Genomic DNA, 16,448 nt, shown 5'->3' with positions numbered 1-16,448 from the left:
TGATATCTCCACCAGCCTAGGGGCATTTTGTGGGACCGGGACCACCCTGACCCCTCCCTGGGCCCTAAAGGGGCTCCGAAAATGCCTGCCAGTTAGAGCAGCGGGAACTTGAAAGAGGCAGTAGGCGGGTTTCCCTGGGGAGAGGGGAGAGGTGGTGCGGCAATGTTTATGTTGTGCCGCCCCCTGGTGGCAGTGTGCATTTGCTCTCAGCCTCAACCCAGGATAATTGGTCGTTAAGTCCCTGGTTGTCTGGTGAGGATTCATTTATTTACTTTGTCAATAGCGACAGGAGTGAAGAGCCAACATTTCCCCAGCATTGACTGCATGCCAGGTGCCTGGTAACCCTCGAGATGTACCACTCCCCCCCCCCCCCCCCCAGGCTGAGGGAAGAGAGGAGCCTCGCGCAGGATCACTGAAGGTTTCCTGGCAGAGCTGGGACTTGGACCTGCGGGCTCTCAACAGTGAAGGGAAACCGAAGTCCCAGTTTGGGTCCTGGAACCAGCTGAGCCTGAAGCCGGCGCTACTTTGACTTTTCAGTTATACAACCCGGTAAATTCTTGTTTTGTCAAAGCCTGTGACCTGAGTTGGCTTCATTTTGTCTTGTGATCAAAAGCCCCGAGGGCCTCTGCCAAAACCAGCTTCAGTATTTACCCCAGCCACTGCTGGGCTGTCGTGTGACCTCTGGGAGTTATTTGACCTCTGATCTCTCGTGGCCTCAGGGGGTGTAGGTGGGATTAAATGAGCTGTGGGCCTTCACCAAAGCTGCAGTGTCACTGATTGTAGGGCCCACTGACATTTTAGGCTCTAGAGACTCAGGGCTTTCCCATCACTTGGAAGGCCCATCTCGTGAGTGTTGGAAGAGCGTTCCCGTGGTGGTGTGGGTGGAGAGGGTTCTCACACAGTGTGGTCTGGGGGCCTTTCCACACGCACAAGTGTCACGGGCCAGAGATCGGCCCCCAACGATACCAGATCCCAATCGCAGGAAACTGCAAATGTTACTTTATTTAGAAGACATGTCTTGGGGCGCCTGGGTGGCTCAGTCGGTTAAGCGTCTGACTTCAGCTCAGGTCGTGATCTCGCGGTCCGTGAGTTTGAGTCCCACGTCGGGCTCTGTGCTGACCGCTCAGAGCCCGGAGCCTGCTTCGGATTCTGTGTCTCCCTCTCTCTCTGCCCCTCCCCCATTCATGCTCTGTCTCTCTCTGTCTCAAAAATAAATAAACATTAAAAAAATTAAAAAAAAAAAAAAAGAAGACATATCTTTGCGGACGTGACGGGGGCCTTGAGGTGGGCACGTTTTCCTGGAGGACCCAGGCGGGCGCTGACTGGCGGTACAGGGAGGTCTGGCGCCCCCAGCCCGGTGATGGCGTCCGGCCTCCAGGGCTACGGGGACAGGTCCTGATGCCCCGCACGTGGTGGCCCCGAGACACACACAGCAGCGCCCCAGGCAGACGCCGGGGAGCGGCACCCACCGGCCACGCGCCGGGCCACGGGCCACGCCAGCTCCACGGCGGGACGTCTGGCAGGCGCAGGAAACCCCCCGGATCCGCCCACGTCGCAGACCGGCACGCCGAGGGCGCGGAGACCCGGGTGGCCGCCCGCTCAGCGTGACCTCGCTTAGCGCAGCCAGTCGCGCCGCGAAGGCCCTGCTTCCGTGCAAGGTCACGTTCCGCGGTTGGGGGGGCCCTGTTTAACCCGTGACAGCAGCCGCCTTCGCAGAGTGGGGAGCGGACACCCTCAGACGGGAGGCCTGCTTTACACAGTGAATTGAGTCCTGCTGGAAAGACTCGGGTCGGGCACAGGCTCAGGGGGTGCGACGCCCCCGCGGCCTTCAGCGCGCCCGCCGCAGCCGCGGGACGGAGTCCGGTGTGGCTCCATAAAACCCAGTCCACCCTGGCGGGAGAACAGGGAATTCTCCAGGCACGTGAGAACACCAGATTTTAGTGAAAATGGCCTGATGTTTAAATTTGGCAAATTCTTTGAAATTTTTGTTGTTTTTAAATGATTTTAATTATTTTTGAGAGAGAGAGAGAACGTAAGTGGGGGGAGGGGCAGAGAGAGCCGGAGACACAGAATCCGAAGCAGGCTCCGGGCTCCGAGCTGTCCGCACAGAGCCCGACGCGGGGCTCGAACCCGCGAACCATGAGCTCATGACCTGAGCTGAAGTCGGACGCTGAACTGAGCCACCCAGGCGCCCCGGAGACTCTTAAAAGCGTAAAACACTGATGGCCACGTAAGAGAAGCCTGTGTTCTCAATCCAGCCCTCTGGCCACCAGTGTGGGACCCCAGGGGTGACGCATTCCTGCTCACTTCATTTCATCTGCCCGTAAATCCTGTGAGCGAAGAGTTACCCCCCTTTTCTGACAGGGAAACTGAGGTTTGGACAGACGAATGGCTGGTTAACTTATGGCAGCCCAATGAGTACCAGCAGGGGGTGAGGTTCGAGCCCAGTCTCTGCCAACAGAGCCCACGCCCTAAACCCCACCTTAGGTCTTCTCGGGATGACCAGAATTCTGAGGTGGCCCAAGACCCCTGCCCCCAGTGACACACCCTGTGTAACTCCGTGAGTGTGGGTGGGATTTGGTAAAAGTGGGCGGCTTTTTCGCATGTAATTAAGGTCCCCGAATCAATTGACTTTTGAGTTCATGGAAACGGAGATCCTGCCAGGTGGGCCTGACCTCATCAGGAGAGCCCTAGAAAGGCCAGAGTGAAGCAACCAGTCAGGTTGTGAACTGTCTGTGAAGGGGCCTTGGGACAAGCACGTGCGTGGGGTGGCCGGCAAGAAAACCGGGACCTCGGCCCTACGAGAGTAAGGAGATAGTTCCAGCAACAAAGGAGCTGGGAAGCGGGTCCTTCCCCAGTGGAGCCTTTGTCTGCGCAGGCAGCCCCGGGGGGGGGCCCTGAGCCGAGGCCCCGACACCCCGCGCTGGACTTCCGACCCCCGCAGACCCTGAGAAATGGGCGTTGTGGTGAGCATCTAAGTGTGTGCTAATTCGTTACCAACTAACACAGTCAACTTGGTAACCAGTGTCTGGTTTTTACGTTTTGCACTGCCGCATCCTGAGGGTCGGCGGTGAAATTTCCCGACGAGCCCCGCTCGTCCCTCCTGCCCCCGCTCACTGCTGTGCTCACTGGTGCGTGCGGCCCCAGGCCCGTCTTCGCGACGCGGGTGCCCTCCGCTCTGGCGACAGTACCTTCTCCGGGTCCTGGGCGAGCAGGGAGCTCCGCCCCTTTTCTCCCGCTCGCGCCAACCGCGGGTGCCTTCGTGCCCAAGGGCTGGGCGACGTGGCGGCCCCACGTGCCCCGCGGCTGGGGCCCGGCGGCCCCGCGGTCCCCTGTGCTGCCTCGGGGCAGGGGCGCTTGAAGCGCCTGCACCCGGGGTGCCCTCTCCGAGGTCTCGCGGGGGAACCGGGAGGTGGCCAGAGTTAGCAAATAAAAGGACAGGGCATCCAGTACGTTTTAACTTCGGGTAACCGATGAGCGATTTTCAAAAGCACAAGTATGTCCCCCACACGGCACGGGGCACACTTCAAGTATGCCATTCGCCGTTGGCCTGAAATGCAAATTTAGCCGAGCGTCCTGAATTTTAGCGCAGCCGGGCGGCCACCCCCGCCAACAGAGCCCTGGCTTCACTTGCGTGAGCGAGGGGCCCCTGCACCCCACCCCCCACACCGGGCTGGTCACGGCTGCAGGAGCCCGCCCCCCCGCCCCCACTCCTGGATGAGCCCGTTCCCCTGCCCCCCTACCTCCTGGATGAGCCCGCCCCCTGCCCCCCCTTCCCTGTTGAGCCCCCCCCGCCCCCCCCGTCCTCCCCCCATGGATGAGCCCGCCCCCTCCACCCCTCCCCCACCCACGGAATCGCCAGCGCTGGGAGCAGCTGGAGTCTGAGCCACCACCTGCTGGGATGGTTGTTACAGAGCAAACCTGCGGGATCCGCGTCCATCCGCACCGCGCGCAAGCTGGAGTGGATTATGTAAGGGCGGCTCCCGACTCCCCCCGAGGCAGCTCAGAAGCCGGCTGGAGGGAGGAGCACGTTTTAGTTGGAAACGGGGTTTGTATTCCAGCCTTTCTAAGGGCCTCCCTTCCGGCATCATCATACACGTGGGAGAACGTCTGTCCCCTTGCGCCAGAGAATGAGGGGCCGACAGACCCTCCCGCTTTGGGGTCCCACCGAGACTCAGGAGACCCGGCAGGGGACCGAATTCCCTCCCCGCCTCCTGAGGGGTCGGCCCTGGAGGGAGAATGGAACGCAGGTGAGTCACAGACGCAGGACGTCCCGCCCACACCCACGCCACCCAGAGTCTCGGAGGACGCGGCTCGCCGTCCGGTATTTCTAGTTATTTTAAGCTGGCAAGTTGTGGGCTCCTCTGGGTGGTTCCCAAGGGCCTCCGTGTGCTTCCAAGAGACCGAACACTTTTCCTTTAGCTTTTTAAAGATCTTGGCAAAGTGCACATAACGCAAAATGTATCACTCTAACCCTTTCCGAGCACACAGCTCAGTGGCATCAAGCACACTCACGCTGTCCTGCACCCGCCCCCCCACCCGCCTCCAGAACTTTCCGTCTCCCCAGACTGAGACTGTCTCCATGAAGCCACGGACTCCCTGCCCCCTCCCCCACCCCGGCTCCCACCATCTACTCTGTCTCTGTGACGGGACTCCTCTGGGGACCCCCGTGAGGGGGGTCACGCAGGACGTGTCCTTCTGTGTCTGGCTCCTGTCACTGCGCACAGTGACCTCCGGGTCCCTCCACGCGGTGGCAGGTGGGAGGACGTCCTTCCTTCCTGGGGCTGGGTCACATTCCAGCGTGGGGATGGACACATTGTGTTTGTCCTTCATCCACGGGGGGACCCTGGGCTGCTCCCCTTTCGCTGTTGTGACTCGTGCCTCGGTGACCACGGTGGTGCCAGTATCTCTTCAAGTCCCTGGTTCCCGTTCTCTTGGGGACAGACCCAGACGTGGAACCTCCGGGTCACATGGCTGTCGTGTGTTTAACTTCTTGAGGAACTCGTGTTCATTTTGTCGATCAGGCCGAACACACAAGGTCTGCTTCCCCGCCCACATTGCGGGCCCCCCCAGGTGGCCCTGGTCACCCAGGCAGGGGGCAGGGTGGGTGGGGACACGGCCATCATGCACCCGTGGAACATTCAAGTCTCTGCTCCACCTGGTGGCCCTTGGCTGGGGGAGCAGGACGCGTGTCTCCTGCGTGGGCACCGTCCCAGGGTCGGCATCGAGGGCCGACATCGCCTCTCGAATGGAGTGGCCCCAGGGGCTGCAGACACTGTGTCCTGGAGGGCCCCCTGTCCCCGACTGAGCCCCCGTGGGGACAAGCGTGGCCCAGGGGAGCCGGCAGGTTGCAGACGAATCTCCCGCTGTGCCCAGACCCTGGTCTGGATGGCAGGGTGGGGGGGCCCCATGGACGTGACCAGTGGCCCCCTCCCCCACCCCCAGGCAGCGGGGCCACAGGCAGACCCACGGTGGGGAAGCCGTTTCTGAACCTTCCTCGTGGCACCCACCGGACAGAGCAGGGTTCAAGGGCAGAGCAAGTATGTGGGGGGACAGACAGACCGCGTTGGGGGAGGACATCACTCCCTGCAGTGGCTCTCTCTGTGTTTTGGGGGAACCTTCACAGGCCATGGTGCTGGGGGCATTATGGGGGTCAAAGGACAGTCTACTGAGACCAGAGCGCTGGTCCCACCACGGGCGGGGGCCCTCTGACCTAGAGGACTCACGAATGTACCCCTCCGTGACATGACCTGTGTGCAGAGAAGCACGGCCGGGCCAGGGGGGTTCCAGAAGGGCCCAGGCCATAGGGGAGCCCAGCCCTCCCCACCTCAGCGGGGTGCCTTGTGCACAGCCTGTGCAACAGTCCCAGGAGGCCCTGAGCAGAGGCCGGGGAAGGTTAACCGGGACAGGGGACAAGGAGACTCTGTGTGGTGGGCAGCATAAGGTCCCCAAAGACGTCCCCATTCCTGGTCCTCAGACCTGCAGACCTGTCGCCTCACGTGGCAGAGGGGACCTTTGTCAAGGCCCCCGAGGAGGGGGTGACTCTGGGTGCCCTGGGGACCCAGCATCCTCACGAGAGGGAGGCAGAGAGCCCGGCGACCCTGTGCTACGAGGATGAGGAGGGGCCGCGGGCCCAGGATGCGGCGCCTCTGGAAGCTGGAAAAGTGGGGCGACGGGTCCCCGGGGTCCCGGGGGAACCGGCCCTGCCCATTCCCAGGTGTTAGGACTTCTGAGCCCAGAGCCATCGCACCAGTCATTCAGGCAGCGCCCCCACCCTGGAGGTCCCGACTCGGGGAGGGTGGTGGCAGGCCCGTTGGCACCCGGTGGCTGACCCGGCAGGAGACGGCGAGCCCCTGAGGTGCCTCCCTGAAGGGTGGGTGGGGCCCGCACTCTGACGCAGGACAGGCTGTAGGAATCCCTGACGCAGGGACCCCCGCCCCCGGCCCAGGCCCTGCTTGTGGACACAGACCTCGCCTCCTCCCTCGGACTGGGGCCCTGCCTCCTCCCTCGGCGTGTCTCTGCTCTACCCAGAAGAGCCCCTCCCAGCCCGCCCGGGGCCCCCACGGCCCCACCCCCGCCCAGCTATTTCAGGCTTTTGCCTCCTGGGCTGGCGGGGGCGGGCCGCAGGATTTCTGGAACCAGCCGCCTCGGTTTTCCCTGCAGCGGCCAAGGAGAGGGGGAGCGGGAGGGGCCTGGAGGCTGAGGCCGGCCATCCCTGTGCGTGGAGGGGAAACCGAGGCACAGGAGCTCTGGGGACCCCCAAGGAGGCTGAGGCCCGCCATCCCTGTGCGTGGAGGGGAAACCGAGGCACAGGAGCTCTGGGGACCCCCAAGGAGGCTGAGGCCGGGCCATCCCTGTGCGTGGAGGGGAAACCGAGGCACAGGAGCTCTGGGGACCCCCAAGGAGGCTGAGGCCGGCCATCCCTGTGCGTGGAGGGGAAACCGAGGCACAGGAGCTCTGGGGACCCCCAAGGAGGCTGAGGCCGGCCATCCCTGTGCGTGGAGGGGAAACCGAGGCACAGGAGCTCTGGGGACCCCCAAGGAGGCTGAGGCCGGCCATCCCTGTGCGTGGAGGGGAAACCGAGGCACAGGAGCTCTGGGGACCCCCAAGGAGGCTGAGGCCGGCCATCCCTGTGCATGGAGGGGAAACCGAGGCATAGGAGCTCTGGGGACCCCCAAGGAGGCTGAGGCCCGCCATCCCTGTGCGTGGAGGGGAAACCGAGGCACAGGAGCTCTGGGGACCCCCAAGGAGGCTGAGGCCGGGCCATCCCTGTGCGTGGAGGGGAAACCGAGGCACAGGAGCTCTGGGGACCCCCAAGGAGGCTGAGGCCGGCCATCCCTGTGCGTGGAGGGGAAACCGAGGCACAGGAGCTCTGGGGACCCCCAAGGAGGCTGAGGCCGGCCATCCCTGTGCGTGGAGGGGAAACCGAGGCACAGGAGCTCTGGGGACCCCCAAGGCCACCCCGAGGATGGCTGCAGAACTAGGGTTTGGGTCCAGCGTCCACACCTTGCCCAGAATGATCTCGTCTCTCAGGTGGGAGAATAGAATGCACACAGGGCGCAACCAGTGTCCAACCTCCCCGGACACCAGGGATGCTGTTGGAGGGCCACACGGGGGACCCACTGGCCTCGCCCACTGGACGGGCACTGACGCTGTCACTGCTGGGCCGCGGCGGGGGGGCACAGAGCACGTGGGTCCCCTTCAGCCCTCTTCTCTGCCGGGGGCGGGGGGTGGGGGGCTAACCCCACAGGGCTGTAATTCAGAGATTTGCTGGGTGTGCCACGCGGGGGTGGGGTTGGGGGACAACACAGAGGCCCTCAGATTGGGTGCTCCTCCCTCAGACCTGCGGCTCCCCCAGGGACCAGCCCCACCGCCCTCAGACTAGCAGGGACAATCACATCTGGACCTGGGGGTGGGGGGCGGCTGGTGTCCTCCCATTTGGGGCCCAAAGTGTTTGGCAAAGTCTTAGAAGCAGAATCGAGAGACCTCCCGTTCCATCCCCAGCATTACACACAGAAAACACAACAATGTCTCCAGGAAGATAAGAACAGGAAAGAGAACCATCAGGGCTGAAAATGCATCCGGCCTCGGGGTTGTCGGCCCTGATCTGTGGTTCTGGGGGGGGGTGGGTGGGAGGGGGTGGGGGGGGAGTTTAAACAGGCACCTGTTTCCTAAGGGAAGTGGGGCTCGGGATGGGCCAGCAGGCCCCCCAGGGCAGACCTGGGGCGCCCGGCTCAGGCCTTGCCCTCGTTGGCGTAGATACGGGCTTCCCAGCACCTGGCCTTGGCATTGGTGTGGCGGGTGACCCGTGTGGCCTCAAGGACCTGCAGGAGAGGCACAGAGTCCCCGTCAGGGTCCTGACCCCGGGACGCCGTCCCTCACTGCCAGCTCGTAGGAGAGATCTAGAACAGGAGGGAAGCAGGCCATCCCCTCCTCCGATTTAGACCCCCTACCCTTGGCAACAGTGTCAAGGAGAGTGGGAGGTCACCCTGAGACCCACGGTGGGTCCACTGCCAGCTCTGGCATTTTGGACCCAGTTCATAAACGAATCCACAAAGGCAGTAAAGCGGCCGCTCTCACGCACTGTCCCGTGAGCCTCCTTCTGTGTCTGGCCCAGACCCTCACTCCCCGGCTGCGGACCTCTCCCACGGTCTGTACCCACGGCAAGCCCCCCCCCCCCCCCGAGCGGCTCCCAGCAGAACCCACTCAGGCAGGCCCGGGCCGCCCCGCCACGAGAAAGGCACCCAACGGCTCTGAGGCCGCGGCGGAGGGCCCGGGGGCACACTCACCTCGGAGTTGATGTGGTCGGAGGCGCTGAGGCTGGCATACTGTGGGAAACGGAGGCGCGTGAGCCCCGGGGCCTGGGACTCCACGCCCGGCCCCCCCGGGCCCCCACTTGGGGTGGAGGGGAGGGAGCCCCTCGGCCACCGCGGGCCCCCAGACTCAAAGCCGTGCGCAGCCTGCCTCCCCTGCGCTGCCCCCGCCGTGAAGCCTCGAGGCTCTCTCTGCAAACTCGTCCCAAGGGAGACGGCCAACGTTTACTGAGCTCCTGCAGCTCGGCCCCGTCCCAGGGCTCAGAGGGGGCTGTTCTTACGACCACGCGCGTTTTCTAGAGGAGGGGACTGAGGGTCAGAGAGGATTTGCCCAGCATGACGGGCCAGCAAGTGGCAGGACCGGACTTGAGCCGGGTCACTGGGCTCCCACGCGGTGCCCCGAGCCGCCAGAGCAGGCGGTGAGGCTAGACGCGGCGTGGTTCCCCCTGGTGGCCCGGAGCACCCGCCCCCCTGTCCAGGGAGGAGACGGCCTCAGGGGGACCACTGCGGGCGGCAGAGTCGGGTCTGGGCTGAGTCCCCGTGTGGGAGCAGCACCGCCTGACGCTGGCCATGGCGACTCGAGCTTTCTCTGAAGAGCGTGTGGCAAGACGGACGTGGCTCTGAGACGGTACAGGCGTGGCCCGCAGAGCCCCGTGTGCGTCACCCGCACACGCTGTGCAGTGGTGACGGTATGACGGTGCTCATCGACTGTCACTGTCGTCCTCGAAGCAGAGCCCGTCTGTCGGACTGACTCAGGGGGACGCCCTCGTGGTGGGGACCCTGCTCGGGGGCCTCCGACAGACCAAGGGACACGCGCTGTGCACTCCCGTGGGGAAGAGGCGGGGGCACGGCCACCCACAGGCAGCGAGGGCGGCGGGCTTCAACCCAGGTCCTACCCGCGTCTCGCTCTGCCCTCCTGTGGCCCTAACGGGCTCCGGACTCACCCGCGGCTCCTTCCTTTTCTTCTGCTTGGGAGCACCCGCCACGCCTGACGGGTGGACGGGGGTGAAGAAGTGGGACTCAGACACGGAGTAGCTGCCCGTGACGCCTGCGCGGGGAGAGGGGGGCGTCAGGAGGGTCCCAGGGACCCTCGACCAGACCCCAGCCCGGGAGGCTCCGAGTCTCTGCCCGCGAGGAAACGGGAGAACGGACAGACAGACGGGCCAAGCCCGGGCCGTCGGGGGGACGAACTGGGCAGCAGCGGACGGCGGGGGACACGACACCCTCGAACCTTCGCACCCCTGACAAGGCAGAGTTGACGTCCGCCTCCAGAATCCGCAGCTCAGACACAGAGACCGGCCGCCGGAGCCCCCCAGGTGTTCCCAGCGCCTCCCCCCCCCCACCCCTCACCGGAAGCCGCGGAGGAGCTTCTGGAGCCTTCGGGCTCGTCGTCGTCGTCATTGGGCGGCGGGGAGAAGACCTCAGGAAAGAGGGCCTGCCTCCGCTCCTCGGCCACCTCCCGCTCGCGCTGCAGGACGCTCTCCACCTCCTTCTCCAGCAGCTCGGACGACTGGGACCTCTGCAGCGTCGACGCCAGGATCCCCCCGCCCTCCCAGCCCGGGCCGCGGGGGGCCGCGGCCTGCAGGGGCCCGTCGGGGACCCTGAACCGCAGGGGCCGCAGGCAGAAATGCTCCTGTCGGATGACACCTCTCTTGGCCGGCGGGGGCCCCTCGCGGGGCGTGGAGCCCTGCGGCTTGGCGCCTGCCGGTTTTCCAGAGGATTCCAAGAGATGCCCCGGAGAGCCTGCGGCCTGTGGAGAGCCCACAGCCTTGGCCTCGGCCGCAGAGAGACCCCCAGGCCTGCCGGACGCGTGCAGGGCGTCGGCCGGGATGCCGCGGTCCTCCTTCCTCACCGCGGGAGCAGGGCAGGCCGGCCCGTCTTCCGGGGCCAGGCCGAGGATGGAATCTGAGCTGAGGGCTTTCCTGAGTCCAGGCCGGGGACCCAGGGCCGCCGTGGCAGGCGTGGACGGCTCGCCCAGCTTCAGGCCCTCCCGCCGGTGGTCTGCCTCCCGCTGGGTCTCCTGCACCAAATCCCGCTGCACGTAGAGTGACGGGCGCCCCCTGTCCCGCCGCGGGGCCGAGGCCAGGCTGACCTTGGCCAGCAGTGGCCTGGCGGGTATCTCTACCATCTCCTGCCGGCTGGCCGCCTGCCGTAGCCCTCTCTGCTCTCGCAGGTCTGCCTCCCGCTCCTGGGCCCGCCGGATCTCCCGCTCGATGGGCGTCTCCCCGGGGGGCTCCGGGGACCCCACTCGGGCCCGGGAGCCGCGGCCGCCCACAGCCCGGGCACCAGGGGCGGCGGGGAGGCCGCCGGCGCCCCCCTTCTCTCCCGAGACCGCGTCCGTGCCCTGGGCCTTCGGGGGGACGGCACACCCGCTGGCCGGGGGCAGCCCGCCCGAGGCCGCGGAGGCCCGACCCACGGCAGGCGGGGCGCACGCAGGGGCCGCCCTAGCGGGAAGGTTCTGGGCGGCCGCTGCACCGGCCTGCTCCAGACTCAAGAACTGCCGTCTGGCTGCCAGGAAGTCGATCTGCTCCCTGTCGACCACGTGCTCCTCCGGGGGCCCAGGCTGAGCCTGGCCGGGGCTCCCGGGGTCCCCGCGGGCAGGCCTGCCCTGGAGCGTGGCCGCCGTGCTGCCCTTCCTGAGTGCCTGGTGCTCCCGTTCCAGGCTCCGTGGCCGCGTGGGCTGGGCGTCCCTTGGGTGCCGACGGCAGGCCTCCGCCTCCTCTTTCTCGTCACCCTCCCGGCCGAGCCTCCCCGGGGCTGGCCGGTCCAGGAAGGCACATGCGCTCCGGGACGCCTTCGGCCCGGCTGCGTTCGGCCCGGCCTCTCGGTCAGCGGGCAGGGCCCGTGGCTTGTTCTGGTCCCAGCCACTGGCCGCAGGCCCCACGTCCACCAGCTCCAACGCGTGGCCGGTGCCCTCCTCCAGGCCCAGGCCACCCACGCGGGGCGAGTGAGGGATGCCGAAGATGGGGTATCTGGTCACTCGGTCCATGGCCAGGGGGACTCGGGCGCAGGTGCTCCGGGCTCACTGGGGGAGGAGAAGGGAACGGCCAACACGTCAGGGACCGGGACACAGCCCCCGGACGCTCTCTTGGGGACGGGTGCGATTTCCTTTCCGTCGAAGGCCAAAGTCCTGGCCAAAGGGCCTCTGTGATCACTTCGGGGATGGATGCGTGACCCAGCCTGCCAATGACGTGAAATTCTGGTCCTGAGACTTTGCGATTACCCTGGCAGATGGGAGCCCTCCGCCCCCTGGGCTTGTTACCCGGCAAACGGCTGGGGGCCGCACGTGTGCCCTCACGGACACAGCCTGCTCGAGGGCAGCACTGACGCCAACAGGCGTCCGTCAAAAATGCCGTGTGAACTCCTGGATCCAGCCACACCTGTAGCTCACTCCCGTACTGACTCTCTCAACAGCTTGCCCCGTGAGCGTCTGACATGTTCTGGTGCCCCTGCCCGTTCGTTTCCCGGACTCCTGCTACTGCCCTCTCCCACCCAGCTCACGTGGCCAGACCCAAGGCCATCCCCAGGCAGCCTCCCTGGGCCCCCGTGTGCACAAGCGCACCTGCCTGTCTCCCAGGGTGCAACACATTCTGAGGTTCCTCTTGTGATTTCTTTCATCCGCGGGCCTGCCCCTCACTAAGGGATGTCAAGTGGGGAAACTAAGGCTCCGAGAGGGAGGATGGCTGGCAGGGACTCCGGTCTCCTGGTTCCCTCCCCTACACCTGCCTAGAGGGACACTTGGTCCCATCCCGGACAGTCCCCCGCCTCGGTGCCATAAAGCCAGGACGGGCTAGGGAACGCCTTGGACCTTGTCCTGCGGGGCCAGGTGAGGCCACGGAGCCTCTGGCCACACCCTGATCCAGTGCCCCCGGGGGCCCTGGCACCTCTCCAAGCCTCGGGGTTCTGCTGAGCACAGCTCTGGGAACCCCCTCCTATGAAGGCACGCACCTGCTCTCCAGGGCCTCCGTCTGACCTCAGCACGAAACCCAGACTTCACAGGGGTCCCTACCCCAAACCTGACCCTCTTCCTCCTCCTCCCGCAGCTCCCTCTGCATTTGTGCTGCTCCACAGCCTTCCTAGCTGCAGCCCACAAGACACCTCCTCCAGGGAGCCCCCCCCCCCCCCCAGATTGCCCCTGCTCTTGGAGCCTGTTGTCCGGGCATCTCCCGCTGCTTGGCCCAGCACCCAGTTTAGGCTTCACCTTTTTACGGCTGAGGAAAGGAACTGGCCGTTCCCAGGTCTTCAAGCAGCCCTTGTCCTTTCCCCATCTCCCAGTTCTATCAGAACCTGCCGCGCTGGGGCCACCTTGCTTGTGAAAGCTGCCGTTCTAAAGAGGAAAACGCAGCCCCGCCCTGAGCTGGAGAGGTGGGGTCAGGCAACATAAAATCGACCATGGGAACCATGTGCTAACTAACGTGTACTAAGCAGGCGTCCGTATGTATCCAATACTGAGACTAGAATTAGAAAGGCAACAGGTAAAGACAAGCAAGCCTGGGTAGTAAATCCCAGCCCGCGGGCCACGCCACTGCCCCCAGGGAGATGCCCTCCCGGAAGCCACAGGGGTGGCTGCGTCCTTGAGTCTCGTCTTCTGCCACTGGAAGCCCTCAGCCCAGGACCCTCTCTTCCCGGAGGGCCCAGACGAGCACCCCCTCCTGCAGCCAGAACCCAGCATACAGCAGGGAGGTGATAAAGGCTGGCAAGTTTTCTGCAAACGCTGCTCGTTCCGGGTGCCCAGGACCTGGAGGTCAGGGTCATTTCTGCCACAGACCTGGCTGTGCCTCCAGGCCTCCCCTCCGGCGCCAGCCCGGTGCTGACCCTGAGGGCTGGGCGGGCCTGTCCCCACGCCCTGGAGCTCCCCGGGAAGGGGGGGGGAGGCAGGTGTGCAAACGGCGATGGAGGAGTGTTTGCCGAGTGGGCAGGTGGACGTACAGCCAGCAGGATTTATAGGCCACTTAGGACATTAACTCCGGGGAGGCGGTGGGGGGACCTGCCCAGAGGCTGTCAGTGGGCCTGGGTGGGGGCACCGCCTCCTCCTTGGCCCATTCCTCTCGGGTGAGTCACGGAGGCCAGTGGGCGGGCCTCAGGCTGGGTCTCGGGCTCAAGGCCCCGGGGCCCCGCCGGCTGGTACCTCCGGCCTCAGTGTCCACACCCGGACCGGAGGTAGCGTCCGCGGGACTTGGGTCCACCCTGGAAGTCTGCCATGTAGCCAGTATACAGTAGGCACCAGATACATGCTCTCACGGTGGCTGCTAATAGTCTTTAAATGCTGGACCCACCACTGCTCTCGGGGTGACCCCGGGGCAGGCGTCCTCTCTTGTGGCACCCCAGTGTCCCCATCTGCAAGCCGGGCCGATGAGGCCCCCACATGGGGCCCGACGGGGTAGAGCCCAGGGGGTCAGCCTTTTCGGGGCCTCGGAGGCTCCGCACGAATGAGGGGTGGTGGTAGCGATCACAGAGCCTCCCGTGTCTCCCGCGGCCCCTCGCACACCGCGCCCCACAGCAGCGTCGCATTTGCTCCTCGTAAGAGCCCGCGGCGAGGGGGCCGTTCTTGTCCCCAGTCAACAGCAGAGGGAGCCGAGGCCCAGAGAGGGCAGGCTGTTCACCCGAGACCACGCAGCCGGCCGCAGAGCCGCAGGTCCCGAGGCCGGAGCCTGCCTTCCCGGGCAGCCGCCTCCTCTCCCAGGGAGCCCCCCTCCCCCATTGCCCCTCCCAGCCCCACCCCGTGTCACGTGGATACCAGACTGAAACTGGGTTTATGGCCCCTGGTGCCACACATCTGCTTCCTTGGCACTGGCCTCCTGCCCTCGGGCAAAGGCCCGTTGGAAGGGCTAAGGCTCAGAGCAAGGTCACACAGCAAGGAGGGTCCTCCCGGGGCCCTGGCTGGGCAGACGCCCCAGCACCTTGAGACACCCAGGCTCCGCCCCAGCCGCACGGGTTCCCAGCCAGCCCCCTCACAGGGCCACCGCCATGCCCCCACATGCCCCCACCAGACCCTGCACCCCAGCTGGGCCCGGGGCGGGGCGGGGGGTACTGAGGCACCTCCCTCCCTGCGCCCCGCGGATCCCACAGGTGAGCACAGGCTGCCGACTGACGCGTGAACGCTCGTCCCAGACACAAAGCCCAGTCCGCGCGGGGCCCCCACCCTGCCCCCACGCCGGGTCCCGACTCACATGCTGCCCCTGGGCCCCCGCAGCCTCGGGGCCTGGCTCTGGTGCCGTCGACAGGACAGAGACCGGAATCCCGATGCCCTGCCCACGGGTTGCCAGGGGACAGGGCCCCGCCTGGGGAAGCAGGGGCACCCCCTCCCTCCCGGCCCCACCCGGGCCCGGGAAACAAAGTCCAGAGGAGGAGGGAGAAAGACGATACCCAGGCAGGGAGGACGGCAGGCGCCATGCCCACTGCCTGCCGGCCCCCCGGCCCCCAGGCCTCCAGCCCCACAGAGCCGGCACTCACTGGAAAGCTCCTTCCAGCTGCTCTCAGGCCCTCCGGCACCCCAGAGAGGGGGGATCACGCCCAGAGTCACGCAGGAGGTCCTGAACCAGCCCCCCACCCCGTGCTCCAGGCTCGGAACACCCTTTGGGGCTCCTACCCCAGAGAGCCCCTTTCTGGGGCTCGCCCAGCCTGCTAGCCTCTGCGGGGGGTTTCGCTGGGTCGGGGTGCAGATTCCACTTAGCCTCTCTGAGCCTGTCCCCTCCTCTGAAATGGGCATACGTCACAGAGCAGGGAGGATGCCCCGGCCACTTCTACATAAAGGACCCAGAGTGCCGGAAAACGTTGGCAGGGTGGGCAAGGCTCAGGCCCCCCTGACGGATAGGGGCCCCAAGGCTCTGGGCGCTCGGCCATCCAGCCTGATTCTCGGCCAAGGTGCAAGGAACTTGCCGGGGCCGCGGGACCCCGGCGTCTCTGTGGGCCTGGACCTATCGGCCTGGCGGTCAGTCTACAGGGCGGGGACACAGTGGATGGGGCTTTAATCCCCTGCTCTGGGGGGTCTGTCCCGACTGCCTCTCGCCTGGCTGTAGGGACCACCAGGTTCTTCCGATCCTGCCTAAGGGAGGAGGGTCAGTGTGGGACTCGAACCTGAGTCCCCACCCCCCATCGTATGCTGCTCATACTGGGCAAGTGAGGCCCAAAAGGAGCAGAGACTGGATCACCCAGCATGTCGGGACACTGGAGACAAGGACCCAACTGAGGAGGCCTCCCACTCAGGGTTCATAAAGCCCATTGTATAGATAGGCAAACTGAGGCCCAGGGGAGGCAGCAACTTCCAAGATCGCCTAGTGAGACAGAAGTTCGGGGTGGCAGCCTCTGTAAACGCGTCCCACCGTCCCCCCCGCCCCGCTCCCGGGGACCGGTTTCTCTGCAGAGCTTGGGGGCCCAGCACGGGCCATAGAACCAGAGGACTCCACAGTTAGCAGGAAGCAAGTCCCGCCACCACCAGCTGCCCCCTTACCTCCAGGCCTTACCTGCCCAGGTGCCGCTCACGTGGGTGCAGGTGCGGTGGGCACTGGGCACCGGGGTGAGCCCAAGGGAGCCCGGGGCTGCGGTGCAGAAGCCCGCTCCCTCCTTCCGGCGTCCTTTTATGGCCCGGCTGCCCTGGTGGGGCCACGCCCACTGGCCACACCCTCCCCCCCACCC

General features: G+C 65.7%; 2 protein-coding genes across 6 annotated transcripts; both read right to left on the bottom strand.

The window, feature by feature from the left end:
• Nucleotides 1-4,417: 4,417 nt before the first annotated feature.
• Nucleotides 4,418-6,843, bottom strand: LOC123604963. Its single transcript, XM_045491137.1, has 2 exons — nt 6,827-6,843; nt 4,418-6,768 (listed from the first exon to the last, which is right to left on the bottom strand). Exon 2 carries the CDS (start codon nt 5,962-5,964, stop codon nt 4,912-4,914), a length of 1,053 nt encoding a protein of 350 aa, XP_045347093.1. The 5' UTR covers nt 5,965-6,768; nt 6,827-6,843; the 3' UTR covers nt 4,418-4,911.
• A 1,189-nt stretch (nt 6,844-8,032) lies between these two features.
• LOC123604959 (mitotic spindle positioning) lies at nt 8,033-16,404 on the bottom strand. 5 transcript variants are annotated; one of them, XM_045491123.1, is made up of 5 exons: nt 16,281-16,404; nt 10,164-11,841; nt 9,758-9,861; nt 8,790-8,828; nt 8,033-8,324 (listed from the first exon to the last, which is right to left on the bottom strand). In XM_045491123.1, exons 2-5 carry the CDS (start codon nt 11,800-11,802, stop codon nt 8,235-8,237), a joined length of 1,872 nt encoding a protein of 623 aa, XP_045347079.1. In that variant the 5' UTR covers nt 11,803-11,841; nt 16,281-16,404; the 3' UTR covers nt 8,033-8,234. The 5 variants fall into 5 exon arrangements, with proteins under 5 accessions (XP_045347079.1, XP_045347077.1, XP_045347080.1 ...); XM_045491121.1 differs by having other exon boundaries at nt 10,164-11,838; nt 16,277-16,403; XM_045491124.1 differs by having other exon boundaries at nt 10,164-11,838; nt 16,264-16,369.
• Between the last annotated feature and the right edge of the window lie 44 nt (nt 16,405-16,448).

The sequence above is a fragment of the Leopardus geoffroyi genome, chromosome A2, assembly GCF_018350155.1.
Source record: "Leopardus geoffroyi isolate Oge1 chromosome A2, O.geoffroyi_Oge1_pat1.0, whole genome shotgun sequence".
Lineage (NCBI taxonomy): Eukaryota > Metazoa > Chordata > Mammalia > Carnivora > Felidae > Leopardus > Leopardus geoffroyi.
The sequence above is the reverse complement of the archived record's forward strand: the minus strand, read 5'-3'. Positions and strand labels throughout refer to the sequence as shown.

Coding starts and splice junctions, on each gene's coding strand:
- LOC123604959 (XM_045491123.1), bottom strand. CDS start 11,802: ATGGACCGAGTGACCAGATACCCCATCTTCGGCATCCCTCACTCGCCC. Junction 9,862..10,163: donor AAGCTCCTCCGCGGCTTCCG/GTGAGGGGTGGG, acceptor CTCCCCGCGCAG/GCGTCACGGGCAGCTACTCC. Junction 8,829..9,757: donor AGAAAAGGAAGGAGCCGCGG/GTGAGTCCGGAG, acceptor CGTTTCCCACAG/TATGCCAGCCTCAGCGCCTC.
- LOC123604963 (XM_045491137.1), bottom strand. CDS start 5,964: ATGGGGACGTCTTTGGGGACCTTATGCTGCCCACCACACAGAGTCTCC.